This window comes from Apteryx mantelli, chromosome 13 (genome assembly GCF_036417845.1).
Source record: "Apteryx mantelli isolate bAptMan1 chromosome 13, bAptMan1.hap1, whole genome shotgun sequence".
NCBI classification, from domain to species: Eukaryota; Metazoa; Chordata; class Aves; order Apterygiformes; family Apterygidae; genus Apteryx; species Apteryx mantelli.
In genome coordinates, this window is record NC_089990.1 from 21,623,207 (window position 1) to 21,637,882 (window position 14,676).

At 38.8% G+C, this 14,676-nt stretch overlaps 1 protein-coding gene across 1 annotated transcript in view; it reads right to left on the reverse strand.

The window, feature by feature from the left end:
* AMMECR1 (AMMECR nuclear protein 1) overlaps window positions 1-9,136 on the reverse strand; it is a 105,101-nt gene extending 95,965 nt beyond the window's left edge. Inside the window, exon 1 of the mRNA XM_067304323.1 lies at window positions 8,965-9,136. Within this exon, the coding sequence (XP_067160424.1) occupies window positions 8,965-9,136 (172 nt within the window). The remainder of the gene's footprint in view (window positions 1-8,964) is intronic.
* Window positions 9,137-14,676: the final 5,540 nt, after the last annotated feature.

The following is a 14,676-nucleotide window of genomic DNA, read 5'->3' on the forward strand; positions in this document are numbered from 1 at the left end:
CAAGTTACTCCAAAACCAGTAAACCTAAAAATTCCATCTAAATGCAAATACTTGCATAAAAATACACCTTTTACCCCACACCCTAGAGATGCTTGCTTTGGTTTCAGGAGTGAGTTGTTTTTAGGCTGGTGTAACTCAGTTATTATAGTTACCCCAAATTAGAACTGGTGTAAATAAGTAAAGCTCCCACTGAAGTCAATGGGAATACTGCCAGTTAACACTGGAAATAATTTAGACCTTGGTGTTTTTGCATCCTCATTTGAACTGTCTTCCTAAAATATCATTGTCAGACTGGATATATCATAACATTTGTAGTTATGTCATAATAATTCTGTCATTATTGGTGATAAGATCAGCTTTAGAGGTTTTTTTCTTGTCTTATCGCCCAGTTCCAAGAGGAAACAAGCTGTGAGTTAGACTGGAGGTCTGAATTTTTTTCTTGAGTGAATAAGACACTTACAACTCCAGGCATCTGTTATACATTCATATATATCTAACATGCAGCCCTATTTAGATGATGTACTATTTTTTCCCACTGTTCTGTAGTGCCATAATTAGAAATGGAGGGCCATTTACCATTCCCTGGAAGTTGTGCTGTCTGAAGATCCTTGCTCCAGGCTGGCATAGACTAGAGGGCCTAGATTTGGGGAACAATTCACTGCTTAATTAGTTAAGGCAAAACTGTTCAGCATATGTCTCATATGCCCCAGGGGGGTAAATATTTACATTACATTACTGTCTGTACAGTTTTGATCTAGTCCCTAATCCAAGCAAAGAATAAACGCATTCATAGATAAGAAAAAGATAGATGAGTGAGCATCCAAAGAATATCACCTTGACAAGGTTCAGTCTACTGTATCCTTTGAGGCATCAGTAGTTAGCCTAATGTCTGGGTTTTGTACAGCTGCACCGTGCCGATTGTCTCCTGGCATTGAACTATTCAACTTTTGATGATTTATGTGCTTGCTTTGTCCATCTTTGCATTTTAAACTTATGTCAGATGACTATAGTTTATTTTTGCATCTATTTCAGGCTTACATTAAAAATGAATGAGCACTTGAGTATTGCATGTAAATGTCTTAAAAGTCCCCTGAGGGGACTCCCTGAAGGGAGGGGGATTTTCTGTCTTTAAAGATAGAAAGGATCAGACTCAGAGGAGAGAAGTTACAGTCTAAAGAAGGGTAGAAAAATGCTTTGAATAATTTTAGTGGAAAACAGGAAGAAATATAACTAAGAATATAACTAACTCTGTTACCTTTTGGCGAATCATCTCAGTTGCACTAAAGGAGAGTTCTTGAGGTTTGTGTCCTCAGTTGCAGTGTCAAGTAGACTGCCCTGTGCTCACAGCCACTTCATTTCCCAAAGTAATATAGCTTTTTTCACTGTCAATTTAATAACTGAGACTGGTTGAGAGTTTCTTTGATTCTGGTATGCCCATATCATACTGCATAGTGCAGATTTTACTAAATGTATTATCTGTTATTTCTTCACAAGGTGGAATTTACAGCTTCCTTCTTTCTTCCCTTTTCCCTGGACAGTGAAGAGCTTTCTTAAAAGGTATTTGGGACCGCGAGATCCCAAGCTCTGTTATGTGGCTATGGTTCTGTTCTTTTACTTCAAGTTACTAATCTTATGAGGCTTAACTTGGATATTTTAGATAGTTCTTGCTTCTGTTTAAACAGTTTAGTGGCCTTCACAAAAAAGCAAAATTTATATTAAATTTCAGTAAATAAATTGTAAAAGTTCACAGGGATTGTAAGGGAAGACAGTGTATTGCAATCTAAAAGTGAAGTGGCTCGTCTGTTTTCCCCATGGCTCGGCAAAGTCACTGGGTAGACACATTATGTAGATGGAGAACATGAGACAGAGGTTATATGATGCCCAAGGCCATTCAGTGAGTCAAAGTTGAGCCAGGCTGAAACTCCCATTTTAGTGTGCCTATTAATGTTACCAGCATGGTCAAACTCCATGGAAGAACTGAATTTGGGGGTCATGTGATGTCAGCATGCTCTACAGGGCTGAAACATCATTTGTTTCCGTCTAACTCTAAGATGGTTAAAATATTAGACTTTTTTATGACCAGATCACCATCATATCTGAAGGCCTTACCATGCTTAATAGCAATAACCTCTCTTCTCTTTTCCATCTGAGGCCTTTTGTTTTTCCTTTACAAACACAAAAATGTTTCGTTTGAACCTTTTCGTATCTTCAGGTTTTGAGGACTGTCAGCTGAATGCTGTCTGGCATGAAGATAGACATACTCTTCTTCCCTTTCATGTTAGCATTAACTATTTAGGGATAAATGTGAGACAGTGTTAATGAGAGCAGAATTTTGCCTGCATTTGTCATCCTTGTTAAAAGTTAATATTTGCACTTAATAGACCATTGCTGCATTGAAATATTATATTCCTGGAATTAGTGTACTCTTATCTAGCTGTAGAATTCCTTTAGTTACTATCAGGAAGTAGCAGAGAAGGTGGTATTACCTAATGAAGAGAGGCTGGAGTTAGGATCCTCTGTATTTTGTTACTGTCTGTCAGTGACTCACCCTACTGACTTGAGCTTGAAATTTCAAGGATGAACATTTTTATATGCCTTTACTAAAGGGTTCCCCTTCTTATGGTTGCTGGTCTGATCATCGTATGTGTTAAAACCAGAGTCAGGCAAGAATCAGCAAGATTAGAGAAATATCCATGTCTCTATAGTTACTATCCACATTATAAGTAGTCTGGATCCACTAGAGCTGACAAAAGAAAGATTGGCAGAGAGGTTTGATGGGGAAGGTTAAGGAATCTATTTCAGTTGTGTTGAAATTGAGCCAATGGCTAGAAATCCAGAAGGCAGTAGCAGAGAGTATATCTGTCTGTCTATCTGCAGACTGCAGAGCTTTATCACTGGAATTCATGGACGTTTAGTGACAATAGTTTATTTTCACAAACAGTTTTAAGGAAAGCTATTTTTAAGTGATTCAACTAAGTTAGTCTTTCTATAGGTAGCATTTGAAAGTGTTCAACTTATCTGTATTTTTTTTTCTTCTTGGCAACAAGTTAGATATCCTAAATGCCAGAAATCTAATTTTAAACAAATTTATTTCTTTTCAGCACAGTTAAAATAGTATTACCCGGTGACTGCAGATGAACTTTTTCTTGTAACGGTTGTTTTATGTAGCCTCGGACCTGCCATCTTTAAATGGATCTCTTTGATATATTATACTCCCTATTACTGCTCTAGAAGCTAATTGCCTTATAATCTCAAGATAATTTAAATACCTGAAAATTGTGGAATTTGCAGTGACTGCTTCCAGTTTTAGGGATGAAACTTCAGTCGTAAATTTTGCTAAGGTATCTTTGAAAAGTTAATTTGAAAAGAACAGCCATCCATTTCTAAAGGTTAACTGCGACAGAAGTGCTAATTTCTGTTAAGGGCTACTCAGGGCCTTCTGTTTGTCAGTACCGCAGCTTGTGAAAAGACCTTTGAAATACATAAGTCAAAAACACTATAATCTGTATGGCAGTTGTAGTATCTACATAACAACTGAGTTATGATATTCTATTGTTGACAAAAATTTAAGCCTCAATGCTTAAGCTCTGTTGCTTTGGAATTAAACAGGCAAATCAGTCCAGATCTGTATTATAGTTTCTGTCTCTCATCCATATGGCATTCACTTTAATTTGGTTTTGACGAAAAAGAAGAAAGGGTGTCCTGCTCACAGTCTCCCTCTCTCCCCTCAGTGAGAGTGGCTTTGTTGGTCCGCCAGGTCGATTTGTTTTTGAGCAAGAGAGGAAAATCTTAACATGAAACTAAAAGTAACTTTTGGTACTTGTTTACACTTAAAATGCATAATTACACTCTAATCTGTGCAGCCTCATAACAACTTCTTTAGATTCTTCAGAATATCAGCAAAAAACAGATTTGCTCCATTCACTCTTCTCTTACCCAAAGTGCTAGTTTCATTTGTGTGTCATAATCTGGCCTCTTTTAGTGACATCACATCAATATTACCTTAGACTTTGTACAGAAATACAAGTGATGTCAAAAGAAGCAATATCTACTGGAGTAAATTATAGCACCTTTCCATTCATCCATGGATGACACCCAGGAATTGATTCTTACCTTATTTATATTAGCATGAATCAAGGGTATCAGAATAACCTAGAAAGCAGTCCTGGGGCAGCTTAGTGTGGCAGCAGCTTGTGTAAGCATATAGTGCTTTTGGTAATTAATCATGCTCCGCCTTGAAATAAAGATAGTTAGGGTTCTTGCTCCCACCTCACTGCTTCAATGTATTCTTCTAATTCCAATCCTTATGTCTGATTTATATCTATTTGTTATTGGGCCAGCATTGTTAGACATCTTAAATAAATAATTTCCCTGCTGGTATCTTTACCAAGAGTGTTCATATTCCTTGCTCATCTTTGCAATACATATTCACCTTTCCAGAATGTAAGTGACAAGAACTATGTAATATTTTGAATAAGGACTCACTCATACCTTGTAGGATGTCATCAGTGCTATCCTGTCTCTAGCAGCTTTATCTTTTGTGATACCCTGTAACATGGATTTGTCTTTTTCTCAGCCATATCACACTGGGAGATGCTGGGTGCAAGGCTGTGCTTTGCCTGCCTCCCTCTGTCTTCCTGCACTCCTGCCAGGATGTTCTGTCTCGTCTCCATCCCCATGGCTTACATGGCCACCTGTCCCTCCCACCCTGCTAGCCAGGCCCTATAGCCCCTCTCTCATCTTTTCCAGGTAGCCCTTACTACCTCCTTGTGCTTCTCTAACCATTACATAGAGAAAGAGGCCGTGGTTGGGGCCAGAGCCAGAAGCAGGCCAAGGCCTAGTCCTGCTGTGGGATGAGGTGGGAAGAAATGGAGACAGGAGGATCAGAGAGAGGAACTGAGCTGCAGAGCATCTTTATGTTCCTCCTGCCACCTGGGAAGAGGCAGCTGGGTCTGCTGGTGCTGTGAGGGGTCTTTAGCTGCAGCAGTAGCTGTTGTCACATGTGGCCTCACATGCTCCTCACCAGCAGCAGCAGAAGCCAATGGTTGGTAAGGAGAAGACAAACCTGACCTGTTCAGACTAGCCAAGCTAGTCTGCATCTCCTTTCTACTCATCTCATTTCTATTACTCTGTGATATTCCTCCTCTAAACTGATGCTGCCTCTCAACATTTCAGCAGCAAAATTTGTCAGGATATTCCTGTTTTTTGTTGCAGAGCATCTCTCTATTAAAGTATTTAACAAAATTCAATCCCAGTCCTTGAAGAATTGTTGTACTATTCACCTGTTGTTAATGATTCCTCTTTCAACCCAGTCCCACAAATAGACTTAGTAGAATTAGTCTGGTGCAAAGTGACAGCCAGGAAAAATAAAACTGTTCCTCCAATTTTAATGAAGGACTCAGCTATATGATCAGGTTATCACAGTGTAGTAAGTTACCACGTGCCAGTGGAGCCATTGAGAGTATAGGCACTTTTAGTCTAATCATTTGAAGAGTAATGCAAGAGCAATTAAACCTCTTTTCATTGAATTTAAAGCTAAAATTGAAAAGAGTAAACTTAAAAACAGACAAAGAGAATATAATTGGCCAATTACCATGGTTGTCCTGATGCATAGTTAACTAATTTATTTCAGCTTTATCATGTGTCCGAGGATGTCATTAAAATGGGAGGAACCCTTTTTACATTGGTACTCCCAAGAGTATTTCTTTTCTAGAATCATTCAAGTGAAGGAATAAATATGCATTTGACTCATGTTCTGACTCTAGAACAAGTTCTGCTGTAAATCACATGGGTTCCATTTTATCCAGTGCCCTTATTGATATCCATTAGCTCTTTGTATCTAGGTATCTTTAGGCAAGGACCATCAAGAATAATTTGTAGAGTGCCTGGCATAAGAGGTGCCTGATGCTGTCATCATAGCTGCTGCTGAATTATAAATTAGTTAATTATAAAATCAGTTGGTCTTTAGTATCTTTTGTGTGACCGACTCAATGTATATGCACAAAAAAGGAACAGCACAGAAAACTGTTGACTTCTTCCCTTATGTTTTCAATAATCACAAACTCCAGAAGGGAGTGCAAGGGCAGTAGTCACCTAGTGCTCTTTTACTAAAGATATGAGACAGGTCATTGGCCAGCAAAACAGAATGTGAGTGGGGAGAAGTACGTCATATCTCCCAGATAGGAGCTATGGAGTTAATGGGTGCTACCTGCAGAATCTGAACAGCAGCAGCAGGGGAAGATTGGGGGGGATTTCTGTTCATTGCCTGACAAGCAGCCTCTCTCCTGCTCCACTGGCCGCTCTACAAGAGGAGCCGCATCTATATTTTCAGGGACATGGCCTGCGTAAAGCGTGGTCCCTGCCACACCAGGAACAGCAGCAACTTCTGTATGTAGCAGAGAGAGATGCTGTTATTCCTGGCTTGAAGACTTTGTGTGAAAGGGCTGTACGCGAGACTGTGGCAAGCCGAAGTAGGTGTATTAACATAGCATGAGTGTTTCCTCAATTTGGGAGCCATCTGGAACAGCTGGAGAATCCCCATAATCTATATTCTTTCTTTAACACAGATGGAGTTTTCAACTTTAGAGGGCTCCTGTATGCAACAGTTTGTTTTAAAACAAACAGTTAATATACCCCTGATGGCCTCTGCTTTTACATTTTTCAGATTATTTCATTTCTGCAAGTATTGTAAAATGACATTAATGATATTTCTAATAATAATTCTTTTCAATGGCATAATTTAGTGTGACATTTTCTAGAATGCCCAAACAAGCAGCACTTGAATGGGTATCTGTACAGGTCTGTCACTGTGATGAGTTTTATCTCACTGAATTCCCAAAACATTAAATCCTGCACAGACCTGTCCTGCAGGTAGAACTTCAGTTGATTTCTGTTTGTGCTGAAAATAACTTTTTTTTGAGAGAGAGAAAGAGTGAGAGAGAGAGAGAGAAAAACAAGGAATCTAGATTTACAAGCATGCCTTGTAATTTGTCTAATGACACATATCAACTCCTGTCTTAAGAGTAAACAATCAAACGCTTCTCTAACTTTAGCAAAATACATCCAGCAAGAAAAATTTCTTTTTGCCTGTGGTGTCTGTGAAATGAGTGCAGCCTCCTGATTTGCAGTAAGCTGAGTGCTAGTTTCCTGGGACGCAGTACAAGATGGAACTAAGGGCTGAGGGCCTGATTCATATTTCTCACTAACTTGGTTTAGTGTCAGTGACTTCAGTGGAACTGAGGCTGGGGTTCACCAGTGTGAGGAGAGAGTCAGGCTCAGAGGTCAGTGCCGTGTTCAGAGGGAACATGGGCAACACCATGCAAACTGACTGCTCAACAGATGAGAGGCTTTCAGAAGCAAAATATCCCTTCTAGAGCCTGATTCAAGAGCTAGTCACACCGGTTGAAGTTTTCACTTTTGGCTTCTAGTGCTCTAAGTTATTTTTTCCTGCACAGCTGCTGCTTTTTTCTGTTTTGTTTTGTTTTTTCTTTGATTCTTTGCATATCCGCCACATATTGACTTTTTGCATAACTCAGACTTACCCGTACTGAAAGTTAACCCTTAAATAAAAATCTAGTTTTTGAATGTCTTTGTTTCACTGTTGAAGATAGAACTTCAGTCCACTCATGTGCACATATAACATTTCCCCCATCCCTCTAATTTGTTTTATCAGAATATATCACTCAAGGAACATCTACAGGCTAGAAAAAGAAGAAAAAATTCTCCCATATTGAAAGGTGAAGGGGAAGATTGAATAAGCTCCTAAAAGACTGCTTAGAAGGCAGTGCTAACTTTTGTTTCTGCTGCAGACTGGAATGTCTAAGCATTTTCATAGGAAAGATTATGAGACTTCATTTGTCCATGATGCTCTTGTCTCTCCTGGCAGCAGATACAGATAGCCTGTGATTGCTTTTTCTGTCTGAAGGCCTCCCTACCTCTAGTGCAATGTCAGGCTTTCTAAAACAGCTCTCTTAATAGGACAACAGACACTGAGTTGCAGTCAAATATTTGGATGATGTACATTAAGCCCTCAGGGGGATTCTCTTTTTGCAGTCATCATATTACCAGTCATAAAAGGATAATGCATAAAGCAATTCCAGTTTTTCTAAAAGGCCTCAGGTACAGGAAAGGACAAAAAATAAAAATAAAAAAATCTGTCACCAGAGATTCCCAGAATTTGGTTTGTACTTTCATTAGAAATGAACTGTGTTCATCTTCCTGCAATAGTATGTATAAGCAAAACGTCCCTGAGGATGTTTAACTATTTTCACCAGTATTTCAATAAAACGGTATGTCATATAAAATAGGAATCTCATCATTCTTGCAGAGCTTACGTCATGCATTTCTGTGAAGATATAAAATTAGTGCATGATAAAACCTATTCATTTTTACTATAGATAGGTCTGCTGCATTTGTTTTATACTGTATATGTCTTTGTAGTGTTAGCGTACTGCTGTGTGGCAGCTTTAAGATATTGTAGCAGAGCCAGTGCACAAGACAAGAAAGCTAGGTATATAACTGTAAATCAGCAGTAGCAGTTCCTTTTTATAATGTTTCCATCTACAGTACATAAAACAAGTCCCTGTTTTGAATAATTTGCTGAGCTAAATAATAAGACTAGCATTCTACCTAGAATAGGGAAGATCAGGCAATAGAAATATCCACAATTTCAGTCAGGATTAAAATTTACAGATCTCCAAAGGATGCTAAAATGTAAGGAAAAAAACCCTGGAACTGATCAAAATTAGTGTCAGTCATTGATTTCTAGAACACACAAAGAGACGGTGAGTATAAATGTGTTACTTACAAGAGCTGAGGATTTTAGGGAATGAAAATGGAGACCAGGAGCTGGAGACTGCCTGCCATGCCAGCAGTGTTGATTTGGAAGCGATGGACACAAATAAACGTTCAGCAAAGCTTAAAAAACTGCAATACAAGGCTAGCCAAAAGTGTCCATGTCCTTACCGTGCTGTGGCTGGCAGGCAATCCGTGTCTGGGAGCCTTCAGTCCCTCTAATCAGGCTCCGGGGATTTTGTTTGCCAGAGAGATTGTCCTTTAAGTGATCAGTGCAGGAAAACAGAGAAATAAAGAGAAATGAGCAAATTGTACAAGGCAAATAGCTGCAGGTCTTTAGCATGCTCCCTGCGTTTTCCTAAGCTGCATCTGCAGTGGAGAAAATATCCCAAAAATAGCTCAGGCTGCCAATGACTTGCTGAAACCTGAGAAAGAATTGCTGAATTTAAAGATCTGGGTTGCTGTGGGTGTACAATTAAAGTGAGAAAATGCTGGCAGGAAGAACCTAGGATGAAACCACATGCTTAAGGAGTAACTTGCCAGTTCACTGGTATCAGAACATGAGCTGACCTCTGATTTCCCCCTCCTCCAACTGGTGCCAGTTAACCCTTAAGAATTCAGCATACAAGAAAATACTGCAATAGAAGATGGAAGAGAAAATATGACCAAAAAGTTCTTTTCAACCCTAATGTCTGTGATGCAGTGACAGTATTTTGTAGCAGCACCCTACTTCATAAATTTCAAAGCAGTCAGAAAAGCTGATGTTTTGCAGAGGTCTTGGAAACTGCACAGTTCTAACTTTTGAAAACCTAAATCTTGCCTAGAGTGTGTGCTAAAGCCCCCCCCCCCCTTAAACCACTGGTAGTCCCACAGAGTGAATGGGATTTCAGGTGGAGTGGGAGGATGTATTCCTTTTGTGGGAGAAAGGAATACTTTAGGTAATTTTCTTCAACCAACTGACTTACGGATCGAGCTTCAAGTAGCCCCGGAGTATTTGACACAGCCTTGGAGGAGGCACTGGTATCTCTATCCTATGCCCACAGCAAAATACAGTAGCCTAAGGACTGCTCTAGTTTATTCCGGTCTGTAAGTGTCCCCTATGGATTCCATGTGCTTACATGGATAACTAGAGCATAACATACTATTGACCCAGTCCTCAGCCTGCTTCCTGGCACTTTTTGGTTACTTCCCTTGTCTAGAAGAAAACAAGAAGCACTTGGCACAAAGCTAGGTACATTGGCTTGATGCCCATTAAGTTTCTCAAGTAATGCCAAAAGTAATCTTCAGCAACCTATTTAGGACAGTCTTAGAGCTGCCAGAGCACGGACCTGAAGCTAGTCCCCACTTTTCTTTATACTCAGACTGAAAAGGGAAACAGCTTCAGTAGTATAACTGGGTTAGATTCAGCCACATGGGACTGGATTACAAGAAGCTGCTGCTTTGGAAAGCAATTTTGCATTTGAGAAAAAAGCTGAATATTGCCCTTGCTTCAGAATGTGTTTTTGTTTTAGCATTAGTTTTTGAGTCATGCCGAACAATAATGGCATCATAGGAAGAACAACATATTTAATGTGCTTCAACGGTAGTGGTGTGCGATCGCTTTACACATGCACACAGCATCTGCAAGACAAAATGCTGAGATATTCTAAAAGAAGTATAGCTTTATCAGTTAAAGTGGACAGTCCTATCAGACCTATTCTTTGGGTCTATCTGCAGTTCTAACCGTTCTGATCTTAAGTGTTGTTCTAGGAGTTAGAACAGCAGGCAATTCCTGAAATAGGCTGGTCATATCTTACTTGTATATACACAAACAGACATCTTCTGAAGTGCTTCTGCTGACTATTATGAAATGGAGATATTAGAAATTGTAGCCTGAATAATTGTGATTCCATGTGTTGCAGCATTCACTCTCATTCAAAAGGCAGCAAGTACTCATACAAATCGAGTGTTGGTATGTATTATCTCAGAAGTTTCGGGCTAGCTCAAGAAATATGACTACTAATCTCCTAAAACTCCTAAATCCTGTCCTTGAAGCAGCAAGAAATAATACCAAAGACTTTTATAGGCACCTTTTTGTAAGTTAATAAAACCTAAAGCCAATAGTAATGATGGCTAGTGGGTAATTCATTAATTCATCACATATGGTACACTGCTAGTGATACATCAGCACAGGACTATCATCAGAGGCTGGCATGTGTGTGTTAGCAGATGAACTATGCATTAAAAAATGAGATCTTTTTTTGCCACAAAAGAGGTCATTAATTCAAATGCTCTTTTTGTCTCTTGTGTTATAAAGGGGTTGCTAATGCAACACAATAAAGCATCGCTTCATCTTGAGCAATTGGAAACTTTAGCATTCCGAACCATTCTTTCTCTGTTGAAGTTTCATTGGCACTGAGAGTCTAGAAAATAAATTATACATATGAGATAATGCTTTTTTTGATTTTTTTAACATAAATATAAAATAGGGCAAAAGTGAAATGAAAAAAGTGTGACAATTCTGAGCAGAGAACAGATGGGTGGTTTGGCATGAAAGCAAAGGTGTAAACATATATTCATCATTCTTATAGTGAAACACTACAGTGCTTATGGTGTCTGTCACATGGATGTGGTGCAAGTAGATCTCTTTTCACTGAGTATGCTGCTTTGTATCATGATATTTCTAAATTATCTAACACACTCTTGAGAGCTAAATGGTTGAATATTCTTGTTCTTTGTTTCAATTCAGTCATTTCTTAAATATCATTTGACTTGAGTTTTGCCTGAGCACTCAGTGTAAGCTAAGTGCTGTCTTCTATCCTTGATTTCCCTGGGAAGGAGAGAAGTAGCTGAAACCAGAGAGTAGTGAAACCACCAGAACTGATGTAGCTATGAGCCTATCGTTGGGCGAGTGGGATCAATAAACCGTCTGCTGTTGTGTCTGTATGTACATCAGGATTTGAATTTCAACATCCAGTAATCTTTGGGAGCTCTTGCCTGCAGCTGTTGGTTGATTTGAAGAAACAATGTCCTGTTTCTACCAGTGTAATGGAGTGACCAGTTGGGCCATAAATGAGAACTCTGTTAAAGAAACACATTGAGCAAAATGAACTGTGAAATTAAAGGGAATGTTTTATACACTTTACTGGGGCAGAATGTCATCAACATTTTTCCTGTTAGACATCGCTAGTCTGTTGTTCAGGGAGCTCTTTGGAGCATGAACTTTGAGGTGATGTCTGTCACATGTAACTGCAATAGGAAAATTTCCAGTGAATTGACAGATAATTGGCTTTGTACAACAATGCTAGACTTGGTATGAAAATGACATTTTGCATTGCCCAAAACTGTGACTATGATTTGGAAAAAAAGCCCCTAAATGCCTGTCCTGGTGCGATCAATGGGAAGAGAAAGAGCACAGTATTTCATACTGCAGTGTTAGAACGTTAAGGATGAGCTTGCATGTAGTAAAAGTTACTCGAAGTTTAAAAAAAGAACAAAAATCATATGAGAGCTTTTTAAATAATACAAGCTAACCACTAAATTAGTATAGTACCTTAGCTGACAGCTTGGAGAAAATTCTTTTTTTAATTGCATGAGGGAGTATTGGACTTTGCACAGTATTGGCCAAATCCTGGTCCCACTGAAATCAATAGGGAAACTCCTTTTGATTCAGGGTGCTGAATGAGGTCCTAATGAAAGTAGTAACCTTGGGGAAGAAGATTTACTGAAAGTGTCGCTGTTAATGGTGAAATAAGTAATGGCCTTGAGGATAAAATAATACAGTATGCTTTCATGAAATGTAGAAATGAAATGTTTAGTTCAAATGCCTGTGCAGTCCACACCAAGGCAGCTGACTTACATGCATCAGTACCTTGTGAAATTTTAGCAGTTATTCTGGATACTGGTAGTTTCCATCAAAGCAGAGATTAGAGTTTAACCCTAAATTATTGTTTGAAACAGTTATGGGCATAATCCCACTTCTCCACTGAAAAGAAGGGTTCAACTGTCTAACTCTAGTGATGTGTTTCTTTTTTATATGGAACAACCTGGAAAACTGCCTGATGGACACAAAGAGTCAAAATGAGTAAATCTAGAGATTTTATTTGCTGAGATTTTTTTTAATTTAGAAATTGAAAAATACCAATGTTCAGAGCAATTTTCATGGTTTTTACCATGTTATCACTATATCAACAATAAAATATTTTTACCAAAGTTTAAACCAGATCTATTAAATCAAAACAACTGAGAGCTTCTTAGAGCATTTAAAAGATCTTCTCCATTTCATTTAAGGTATCAAGTCAACTCTTCTTCTGTAATGCCTTTCACGTAGTGGACACTGTGTAATATTAAGTTGCAATTCAAACACAGTAGTTAGGAAAATGCCAGTCTGAAAGCCTAAACATAAGATCCACTGAATCTCCGAATAATCCATTGCTCCAACTTATATGATTTAAAAAAAGTTTTGATTGGAATACCAGTGATTCTCTGACTGTGCGTTGTTTTTAATATGGATATTTTTAGCTTTCTGGTATGTCCTCAAAGGCACGGATAATGTCCCAGGGCATATTATAAAGATACGTATTAGTTCCTTGGGGAATGTGCCTAGCTGAACCATGAAAGTCTGAGTTTGGTAGTACAGGGCAACCTGAGGTTAATGGATGCAATTATCATTTTTTTTCAGTACAGTCTTCCATATCTGGCACTGTTTATCTAGGCAATGTGTAAAAATGTGCAAAATCTCTCTTATGACAAAAACCTGAAAAGTAAGGCCCCTTCCTGTAACTTGTGACTGATTTAGGACTATTCAATTTTTAAACAGTGTAAATTAGTGATATAATTCACAGAGGCTTACAACAACATATTCCCCTAGTCCTAGCTAAGGCTTACTGAACATGAATACTTGCTCCTACCCACCAGAAACTCTTCACATTTCCTCGTTTCTTCTCGTCTCTCCCCTTTTCTGCCTTTCTGCCCTGCTGGCTGAGACATTCTCCTTTATGCTTCCAGCCCATTTTTAATCTTCCCGTCTCCCTTGCCAAGTGCATTCTCATTGCTTCTAATCCCACTCTGCTCTATTCCAGACCCCATGCCGTTGTCCTGTATTTTGACCCCCTTATTTAGCTGCAAACCTAGAGTTGGGATGGATGAGTTTAGTCCTGTATAACTTCAGGAAAGGTGGCAGTATTCTGTAAACTCTTTGTCAAATTTATGAGTCTCCATAGAGGGATGACTGGCACACTTTGTAAGGATTCTGTCACAATCACTGGAAAAGAAAAGAAAAGAAAAAAAAACCGTAAAACCACAGGAAAGTCACAACCCTTCCCTCCCTCCGGGCATGAAGTTTCTCTTCAGTTGTCACTGCAAATTTCCACAATCGCTTTTGGCCCCATTTCAAAAATTCTAGCTCTGTGCTATGCTTTGTTTGATTAATGACTAGTTCCAGAGATTTTCTCTGGTGATCCTCACATGAGACATAAAGAAATCAATTGCCTTGGCAATGTCTGGGAGCAGAGTACGTCAAGGATATAGTTTGCTTCCCTGAGTTTATAATGAAACATCTCATTACATTGATTGCCCTAAGGTACTAATTTGATACATTCTGCATCTGCTTGGAGTGAGCATTCTAAGGTTGCCTTAGCAAAGAGAGACAATACGGAAAGAAATTTATATTAACAACCACCAGAAATGCAATCATTCCCATGCTATGAATTATTCAGTTTGACCTTAGTGTATCTATCTGTTCAATGTTGTATACGCAATAGTATAAATCAGAAAACTCCAAAGCAACTAATTCCTGGATACTAACAACTCCTTTACCAAAAGATTTATTTTGAATGTGAGGGAAAAATTGTGAGCAAAATGGTCCTGTTTCTGCTCGGTCGTACAGCTGTAATTCAAAATAAT